At 39.2% G+C, this 10,669-nt stretch overlaps 1 protein-coding gene across 5 annotated transcripts in view; it reads left to right on the forward strand.

Moving 5' to 3' along the window:
• Positions 1-5,625, forward strand: part of LOC149789896 (uncharacterized) — a 40,716-nt gene extending 35,091 nt beyond the window's left edge. For all 5 annotated transcript variants that reach the window (XM_089971968.1, XM_089971971.1, XM_089971973.1 and 2 more), the window contains exon 2: positions 2,384-5,625. In XM_089971968.1, coding sequence (XP_089828094.1) covers positions 2,384-4,539 — 2,156 coding nt within the window. In that variant the 3' untranslated portion in view covers positions 4,540-5,625. The remainder of the gene's footprint in view (positions 1-2,383) is intronic.
• The last annotated feature ends 5,044 nt before the right edge of the window (positions 5,626-10,669 follow it).

The raw sequence follows: 10,669 nt of genomic DNA on the forward strand, positions 1-10,669 counted from the left end.
CAGTGCTACACGCGCCGTTGTCCAGCGACAGTATGTGCTCTATTGTTCCATTGTCCCTATTAGACATTATTTCTGGATCCGCTACTGGCCATGCAGATATCTCATTTTAGCCAACGGTAGTGGAAATATCTCATGTTTAGCCATTGGCTATGGAAGGATATCGCTTTTAACCACTGGCCATGGAAGGATATCGCTTTTAACCAATGGTCATGGAAATATCTCTTGTTTAACCACTGGCCATGGAAGGATATTGCTTTTAACCACTGGTCATGGAAATATTTCTCTTTCAGCCATGAAAATATATCTTTTTCAGCATGTATCGAGTGAGTGGTGTTGCCCTGCATGAATGTGTGCATGTGTGTGTGTGTGTGTGTGTGTTTATTTCTAACGTAGCTTTAACAATTTGCCAGTCATATCGCTACGATGACGGCAGGCTGACAGCTTATAGTGATGTCTAGCACTGGGACGTCATGCCGCAGACATGTACCATTATGTCCCACCCATTCACATTATGGTGACACCAGGCTGACCATTCCTTTTAATGCTGATCGCCAAGCGAGGCAGCTGTTAGTACCATTTTATAAGTCTTTTGTATGACTCGGTCAGTGTTCGAACCCGTGACCTCCCGCATATGAGGCGGACACTCTAACCACTAGACCAACGGTGCAGTCTGCCTGGTAGTAGATAAGACTGAGAGTCAGTGTAGTATGTAATACAAGACGTCAATTGTACGGTCCGCAACGTAGCACTGGGTATTGAAGAAGACGCTCTTTAAAGTTTATTGCCATTTTTCTATCTGTATTGATAACTTGACGCGAGTAAACGTTAACCATCTTTTCTTTTAACCTTCCCATGAACATATATCTATACTGCAATGCCATTTCAACCCTTATTGGAAAATAACAGTAATATTGATAGTTGAATCATTGTCGCAAAAATCAGTGATGATTTAGTCCCTTGGACTGTAGTGAGCTGGATATTCTATTCTAGTCGCCTGGAAATTAGTGAGCTGGAATTCTGTTAAAATCGCATGGAAAGTAGTGAGTGCAAACTCCATTTTATTCTCTTGGACAGTAGTGAGCTGGGATTCTATTCTAATTGCCTGGATATTAGAGAGCTGGAATTCTATTATAGTCGCCTGGAAAGTAGTGAGCTGGAATTCTATTCTAGCAGCCTGGACAATAGTGCGCTGGAATTCTATTTTAGTCGACTGGACGTTATTGAGCTGAAATTATATCCTATTCACTAGAATTCTAATATAGTCGCCTGGACAGTAGTGTTCTGGAATTCTATTCAAGTCTCTTGGACAGTAGTGAACTGGAATTCTATTATAGTCGCCTGGACAGTAGTGAGCCGGAATCCTATTAGAGTCAGGTGGACAGTAGTGAGCCGGAATTCTGAGTCGGGTGGACGGTAGTGAGCTGGGATTCTATTATAGTCGCCTGGACAGTAATGAGCTGGAATTCTATTAGAGTTGCCTGGACAGTAGTGAGCTGGAATTCTATTAGAGTTGCCTGGACACTAGTGAGCTGGAATTCTGTTAGAGTCGCCTGGACAGTAGTGAGCTGGAATTCTGTTATAGTCGCCTGGACAGTAGTGAGCTGGAATTCTATTCAAGTCACTTGGACAGTAGTGAGCTGGAATTCTATTCAAGTCACTTGGACATTAGTGAGCTGGAATTCTATTTTAGTCGCCTGGACATGAGTGAGCTCGAATTTTGTTTTAATCGCCTAGACAGAAGTAAGCTGGAATACTGTTTTAGTCGCTCGGACAATAGTGAGCTGGAATTCTATTTTAGTCGCTCGGACAGTAATGAGCGGAAATTCTATACTAGTCGTTTGGACAGTAGCGGATTGGAATTCTATTAAAATCGCCTGGACATTAATGAGCTGAAATAGTGTTTCAGTCCTTGGTCACTAGTAAGCTGGAATTCTATTCTAGTCGCGTGTACAGTAGTGAGCTGGAATTCTATAACCCTTAAGCAGTCGCTGTCAGATCGACATCTAGGACAGTGGAGATCTGATTTTAATCAAATTGCTTTTGAACTATAATTGAGCGAAGGCGATAGTCAGTTAATTTGGACGTTTGCCCTTTTTCCAGTGCACTGGTTGTTATTCAGGGGTTGATTATGTTGCAAAATTTGGAATTTACACTTATTTATCGAGCAGATGAAAATGCATACATTTTTCTAAGATAAAGGCTGACAGTTTCAAAAAATACCTTTATAGTAATCGTATTATGCTTTTAAGGACAAGGAAGATGATGCCTTTGGAATTCGCGAAGTTAAACTTTATAGGAATGATCACAAGTGAATTACTATTGCTGGCTTCATTTAATTGTATTTGATTTTTCTTCATTATATTTTTGTTTAATGTCGTTTCAGGTATCATGGATCAGCAAGTTCCGGACTATTACGCTCCGGTTTCGACGCGATTGAGTGAAGTGCTGGACAATGTTGGATACTCACTGGCGGACAGAGAAAGGAAGGTCAGGCTTGCCATTGAGGCTGAGGTATTTTTTAACTTGACCAGTTCATCTGGCCAGTCACTGATGCAGCGTAGTCCATACATATGTGGCAGTAGGTCAGAAGGTTCTACGGGACCTGGTCTGTGTAACGATATAGACATTTTGATTATTAGTGATTTCTGCAATGTAGTTACAGATTACAATGGATGTCAGACAGATAAAATCAATTGTCTTATGGTGCGAGATGCCCATACTCATCCAGGTTACGTCAAGTTACAAAGGGTGGAAATATTACCTGATAATACGTCTGTTTCATTGTATCCTATTGGGTATTTGTCAATCAGAAGAGATTCATACTTTAGGACGACAGAAGGTAACTGGATTACGAACAATGTACACAATATTGGGACGATACTGAATCCCATAATATCCAGATTAAATCAAGCCAATGCTGGTCCAGCGATGCATCATCGACACTCTGTGAAATTGTATTCCTCGGACCGAGTGCATGCTTATAGGTGTTTTGATTGGCCTAAGGAGTGTTCTGAATGGTTTAACCGGCATCGACTTCATGGATGGCCTTCAACACAGCAGATAGGAAATGCTAGGAATTATGGCTGTTTCGTAACACCTATTGGACACGCTTGTAGCGCTGAACAGCATTTGGAGTGGCGGCTATCATTCTCTCTAGCAGAAAGAGAACTTACAAGGTCTTTTGAGGATACAGTGATGAAAGTCTATGTACTGCTGAAGATGATAAAGAAAACGTTCATTGAGCCTCACCTTGGCAGTGCTATTTCCAGCTACCACTGCAAAGTTTGTATGATGTGGATGAGGGAACAAACACCGCCGGAACTTTGGCGCACCGAAAATCTTCTTTATTGTCTCACATTATGCATCAGAAAACTGCTTGAATGGGTCTCACTGGGGTATTGTCCAGACTATTTTGTTGCGGAAAACAATATATATGACACAACTGTATTTGGAGCTACACGATTCAAGCTTTTAATGATAGTTAAGTTTCTTCTTTCTCAGGATTGCAGATTTTTGTTGGCCATAGAATGTTGCGGCATTGGACATCTCCTTGCAAGCAGCTTCTTGCAAATGGACAATGAGTGGCTGCTATTAGAGGAGCTGATGCTAGACTACGAACTCTTCATTGCTGCTGCATGTGAATGTAGAACTCATATGATGAGGAAACCTATACAAAGTTTGAGTAATTATGTTCCAAGGCTATGGCAAGTCTTAACGCATGCGCATCACTTCCTGCAAGTCCCACTGTGTTATATCCTAATGATTATTTATGAAAAGCTGGGATTTCATACTGCGTCCATTTGCATGGCCGCTGTGGAGAACTTCTCCCAGGAAAACATGTACTTTCTCGTGCGTCGTGCTTCAGAGTTACTGGCTGTTAGTATTAATATTGATGCTACCTCTGTGCGGCTCAAACTGTGTGCCATGGGTATTGTGCTGGAGAACTATGGTGAAACGGAGATTTGCCTACAAAGCATATCTGACCATTGTATGAAATACATATACTCTTGTACAGGATTTGAATTTATGGGACCAAGGGTATTAAATGGTAGTTTTATATCATTGACAGAAAACACAGTGGTATACAATAGTCGAGAGTTGTTGCAAAACCAGTCATCCTACGTTGTAGTCTATCAGCCATTAGAGATTTACATTGCACCTGTTCCATTTAGGATGGAGATGTTCAGATCCTTCGCAACGCCACCTTTCTTAAAACATTTTTGGCATGACTGGGCCGTGGTGGATTCGCTTTTTTGCTTGCACTTTCTGCAATTTCTGAACTTCAGTAAACAAGGCAAGGTACAACACAAACAAGTTGCCATGGGCAACATGATCCATGTGATCAGGACAGAGCCGGACATTCCACACAGGGATACAGCACTAAATCTACTTGGATACTGCTTGCTGCTGGAAAATGAACCGAAGAAAGCATTTTTATGTTTCATACAGTCTTTGAAAATCATGCCTTATCACAACGCTGCTAATTTCTACTTGGGACTTCTTTTCCAAAAGGTCAAAGCTACGCGTGGAAACGAGTGACTTACCACAGTTAAACGTGGATGAGATCGATGGCAGTAATTAAAAGCACAAGATTTATCCCTTGGTGGGGAAGGGGCAGTAGTAAGGAATGATTAAGGAAGTGGCCACGAGAGGTTTTTGGGCGGGATGATTTGAGTCACAGTAATGGTGACTTCTGACAAAATAATTAGGTTCAGATGAGACTAGTAGATTTAGAAGTGACTTTATAACTAGGATATAATTCTGTCTACATGTATGATGTTATGATTATATTGATGAAAGGGTTATAAAGGTTTTATATTTGCCACAGGGTAAATGCACGGATGGACATTGGCTTTATCCCAGAACCACTTTAACTGTAGATGGACGCTTTACCATTTTAATATCCGAGTCGACGCGCTCAGTCATGCTCGTTAGGCTTTCTCAGATTTTTTTAGACACGTCCCTGTGTCTTAACGTTTAACGTCCAAGTAATTGGACCCACCTTAGCCGAGGTGCAGATGTGGAATCCTACCGGCGACGCCAAATGTAACAAGGAAAAAATGCACGGTCGGACCAGGAATCAAACCTGGGGCCTCCCTTATATTAGACGGGCGCTCTACCACTTGAGCTCTCAAAGCCGACCCCATGCGTTACTCGTTGTCCTCATAAACACAATTGTTTTCTATATACAAATGTAATCACTCCTAATTGTGCGGTTGAACGGACAGCTCCTGATTGTGGTGTTCACAACGGCAGTCACAATATGACGTTTTTGCAATATTCTTGGCGTGAGTGATATCCGTTTGTAAGAAAGAATGCATTAATTATCATGGTCTCTTTATTACAACTCAAATCATAATTCATTTCTTCATATACAACAAGAATGATCTGAAATGTTTAATATGGTTGTTATTATGTTCCAAAATATGTTTATACTTTTGTTCTATATCCGATAGCGTTAATCTATACCAGAGTGAATCATAATAGAGATGTATAGAAAATAATATTTCAAGGTAGCTCTACGTCTGAAGATTACTTGAATCAATATTTATTTATTTGTCTATTTATCCGTGTACGTCGATTAATGTAGAGTTACAAAAACGAGAAATAAAGATTGAAATACTGTGATGGCTATACATTTATTATAAGGTCACGCATTCTATCTATCTATCTATCTATCTATCTATCTATCTATCTATCTGTCTGTCTGTCCAAGTATCTATATATCTATATGTATGTCTGTCTATGTATGTATGTATGTATGTATGTATGTATGCATGCATGCATGCATGCATGCATGTATGTATGTATGTGGGTATGTGAGAACGCTTGCCAGTAGCTTCTCGAGGGTCGGTGGTTCTTTCCGGGGATTTCCCGGGTTCTTCCTCCACCATTAATACTGGCCGCCATGTATAGATTATTGTGTGCTGAAAAATGGCGTTCAACCCTACAATAACAACAACAATGTATCTGTCTGTCTGTCTGTCATAATACCGTAATTGAAAAAGAGTATATGAGCATGCATGCTATTATGTTCTTCACAAAACAATATTATAAAAGTTCTTTTAAACATTTTGTTTTATTTTGGTGCCGGTTTCTGCTTTCGCAAGCATTCCGTATGTTTTGATTATCCATATCAAGGAAAATAAGAAACTGTAAGAAGTCTCAAAACATTCAGGAAGAAAAGAAATTTTGTTGGGAAAATAGCAAAAGTATTTTGATCAATATTATCAAATAATTTAAAGTATGTAACAACTAAACAAAGACATGAAGTGACTGATTTCTTGTCAAGCATCTTAATGACGTCATTGTATACAATCTAAAGATGATTATGAAGTGAAAGCAATTACGTGACAAAACAAAAGAAACAAGAACAGCCGCAACCATCAACAAAGAAACCAGTAGTTGAACGTGCCCGAAAATTGTCCTGTACAATAAACACTACATGGCGAGCAAGACAAATAAATACGTTCATCTTCTCACACAGCTGATAACGCAGCTGTATTTTTGTTATTTTATGTATTGACTTGAGACTCGCATGTCAACCAGATTGCTTCAACATGTAGTGTTCCGTGCCGAGACTTACATATCATCTGGATTACCTCAAAATGTAGTGTTCCGTTCCGAGATTCGTAGGTCACCCGGATTGCCTCATCATGTGGTTTTCCGATCCGAGACTCGCACATCATGCGGATTGTCTCATTATGTAGTGTCCCATGAAATAGAACAAGTAAAAATCATATTTCGTTATTAGAAATGGGTTTTAATTTACACTTGGCAACCTCCTTATTAATGTATATTATATTATCAACATGAAGAATGTTAGGAAATCAGAACAAAATATGCTTTCTATTTCTGTTAGCCTCAAAGATATACACATTTTCATTGACTGAAGCTGAATCAATTATTGGCTGTATTGTCAGAAAGAAGAACGTCACATCGCCTGTATATGCAGATAACACAACAGACCAGTCTTTCGCTGGTTTGCACTTTTTTGTTGTTGTGGGGGTGGGGCTTCATATTAATTTAAAACAACGTATATTAAATAATAATGGCAGACCGTGCCTTTTTATGCTACGTCTATTTGCTTGGTTAGAAATAAATTGTAATTGTCTTAAGTTTCATCCGTCAAATATTCAAAGATAAAATAATAACTGACAACAATTAACATCAATTATATAAACGTCCTATCGCCAACAGCAGAGAAAATGAAGTCAATGCAAGGTTGTCGAAAAATTTCTGAAAATAGTGCACGTTCCTTCATAGTTTCTGCATGGTGGTTTTTCACTGAAGCACAATACTAAGTAGGTTTGTTAAATCTAGCTTGTTTGAGAGCACAGTTAGTGATTTAAGGACGCGATTTTAATAATTTAAAAAAAAATTAAAATGCCTATCTTTCTGTGATTATTCATTAACAATGGAAATATTCAATGATTAAAACAATAAATTCAGAACATATTTTCTTGTGCAGGAACATTGCTGTCATAGTTTGGTTGCTCAAAATTTCAATCCAAGACATTAATTTCATTTTAATCTGAGAATTTAAAATTCCGAAATCAACCGCACATCGGCCATTACAGTGCCCGTGGCCGTTTTGTTTGTGGAAAGGTCACATTGATAAATACTCGTATTTGTCGTAACTTTAGCCATAAGTACGACATGGGACCATTGTAAGTTTTGTAGTATAAAAATGCGCCAGATGCGATGCCATGAAACTGACTCGGGGCGGGGTGGACCGGTGGGGGGGGGGGAAGAGGGAATACAACAGGGTGTCAGTATAAACTTTATTCTGTCACTAGGATTTGGACCCTATTTTTATTGATCGCCAAAATGACTGATGATACATATTAGGTAGCACTTTCCAGAAAGCATCAGAACGATTGATGGGTGTTGTACTCTCATGTTTTAGTGCTGCACAGTCCAACTAAAGCCGACATTTACTACACACATCAAACACTACCCCATAAAAAGAAAAAAAAAAGAAAAATGAAAAATTATCCTCCAAAGTGTGTAGTCCTTTCCAATAATAAGTAAGAAAAGTATACACCGCCCACCCGGAAAAAGCCAAAACCATCAAATAAACAAACATTAACTTAGTAAGTACTCCAGAAGGATTTTAATAAGCGTTTGCCAAGGAATCACCAAGTTCCTCAAATTTGTAAGGAAAATATAACATCACTGATGCTAAAATGTCGTCAGGTTCTGTCAGTACATAGGTATATTGTTATTTTTCATCATGTGGCTTTATTAGTAGATGATACTACACGTTTCTTTTGGAAGTTTTTCTTTTGACTTTGCCATATACAGGTGAAACTGCTATCATACGCATATTTGGAAATAGGTGACCGTAAATAAATACCAAACTGAAAAGGTTATTCCAAAAAATACCAGCTTGTTTCTTTTTTGCTTCCCCCAGCCTCCAAGAAAAAGATACACACATATAAAAACAGACATACATGCCTTAAGGACGACCAGCTGTTTTGGGAAAGTTTATTTTAGTGGTTAGAAGTCCAGATAAAATAGAAATTCCGTTTAATGAACAAAAATAGTCACAGTTCTAACTGTCGTTTGTGAGTCTAATGCAATTTTCAGCATATGCTTCATTATACGTGGCGGCCAGGATAACAAATGAAAGCTCACTAAAGAACCACTGAACCACGCGCTGCTACAACCTTTCTCACGTACCCACGATGACCGGGCCGGATACTCCTGTGAGATGTTTGAATATCAGTAAAGCCATAAGCCGCTGAGATTCCCGTGGCCCCCAAAAACAAAGTAATATGCAATATAAAGAAAATATAATATAAATCTACTTGGTCTTACTCTATTGGGTACAATATATGTTTCGAACGATCAGGTAAATCCATGAATTTTTGTTTTAAGAGATGGGAAATAGGGTTAGAGTGAACTTGATTTTAACAGGCCTGAATCGGTCCCCAGTGAGGGTCCAGGGGACAAAGACCCCTTTCAATTGGACGGTGTTGGAGATGGGCAAATAAGCACAACTAAAAGCACAACAAGTGCATTTCCCCAATGGCTCTGAAAAATGAATCAAAACTACCTAAAACTAGAGAACTAGTGCATTTAAGTTTTAAGAGCACTTAAGTCGTCAATCGTCTAATCGGTATTGATCGATTTATTTTGGTTACAGTTACACGGTACATTTCTAATTTGAAAAATGTCCCCTGCTGTTTGAAACCTAAGAGAGTTTCTCGCAATGTCGTATCGGCTTTGGTTCATTTTTCGCATGGTCGTACCGGCTTTGGTTCATTTTTCCCATTGTCGTACCGGCTTTGGTTCATTTTTCGCATGATCCTAGCAGTTAAAGTTAGTCGTTCGCGCGCATCACTCGCATTGATTCTGGAAGGCTTGATAGAAACCGGTGAAAATGGAAAAGCAAATTACATTCGTCTTCTCCTCAAATGATAAAAACTTAAGACAGTGTCCATTGCGTACAAGAAAGAAAGAATGAAAGAAAGAAAGCGAATTAAAATACTAGTGAGACCTAGGGAGGGCGGCATTTCATGGATCTAAGATATTTTGCTTTTGGTTTTGTTGTTTTTAACAGCTCTTTTAATTTATCATGCCAAGGAAATGGGATCTAAGTGCTTTTTACATGAACATAATGATGCAGCCGAACTAGGCTGGCCTGGGTGGGAAACGTACTCGCGACTCTTAAAAGTTAAAGTGTATTTTTTTATACTGTAACTTAAAAAAATTATAATTTCTTGATTAATTTTCACCGTTTGCATAAAGATCAAGATTTTAGTGTGTGTGTGTGATTTTGATTTTTAACGTAGCTTTAACAATTTTTCAGTCATATCGCTATGATGTCTGCAGTGTGGCAGTTTATAGTGATGTCTAGCACTGGGGCATCATGTTGCAGACATGTAACATGATGTCCCACCCAGTCACATTATCCTGACACCAGGCCGACCAGTCCTAACACTAACCACTTAATGCTGAGCGCCAAGCGAGGCAGCTGTTAGTACCATTTATAGTCCATGGTATGATTCGGCTGGGGATCGAAACCACGACCTCCCGCATCCGAGGCGGACGCTCTAACCACTAGACCACCGGAGCGGTACCAAGATTTGACGAAAAACCGATAATATTATTTTAAACTATTCTTGCTGTAAGTTAGACCTTCCTGGATTTTTAAAACGGATATACGTTTTAAAGTTTGCAAGTAAGAACTGCAGAACGGTTAAGGAATGAAGGATCGTTGTTGTTGTTTGCAGTGATGGGATTTACGCCATGTTTCAACACGTGACATTCACAGAGCATAAGACTTGAATCTACGCGGACAGAGGTGAGAGGTCAATGATATGTAAAGGTCAGCTGACCTTTACATATCATTGACCTCTCACCTCTGTCCGCGTAGATTCAAGTCTTATGCTGACCTTTACATATCATTGACCTCTCACCTCTGTCCGCGTAGATTCAAGTCTTATGCTCGGTGAGCGACGGTAGGTGAAAAAACTTGCCAGTAGCTTCCCATTAGTCGGTGGTTCTTTCCAGTGTTTTTACGGGTTCATCCTTCACCATATATATTATTCACCATGTAATGCATATCATGTGCTGAAAAATGGCGTAAATCCCATCACTGATGTCGTCAATCGTTAGTTCATCCATTTCTATTTATCATTAATTAACAGCGTCCTAAAAT

This window comes from Sinohyriopsis cumingii, chromosome 10, assembly GCF_028554795.1.
Source record: "Sinohyriopsis cumingii isolate HCF-2022 chromosome 10, ASM2855479v2, whole genome shotgun sequence".
Lineage (NCBI taxonomy): Eukaryota > Metazoa > Mollusca > Bivalvia > Unionida > Unionidae > Sinohyriopsis > Sinohyriopsis cumingii.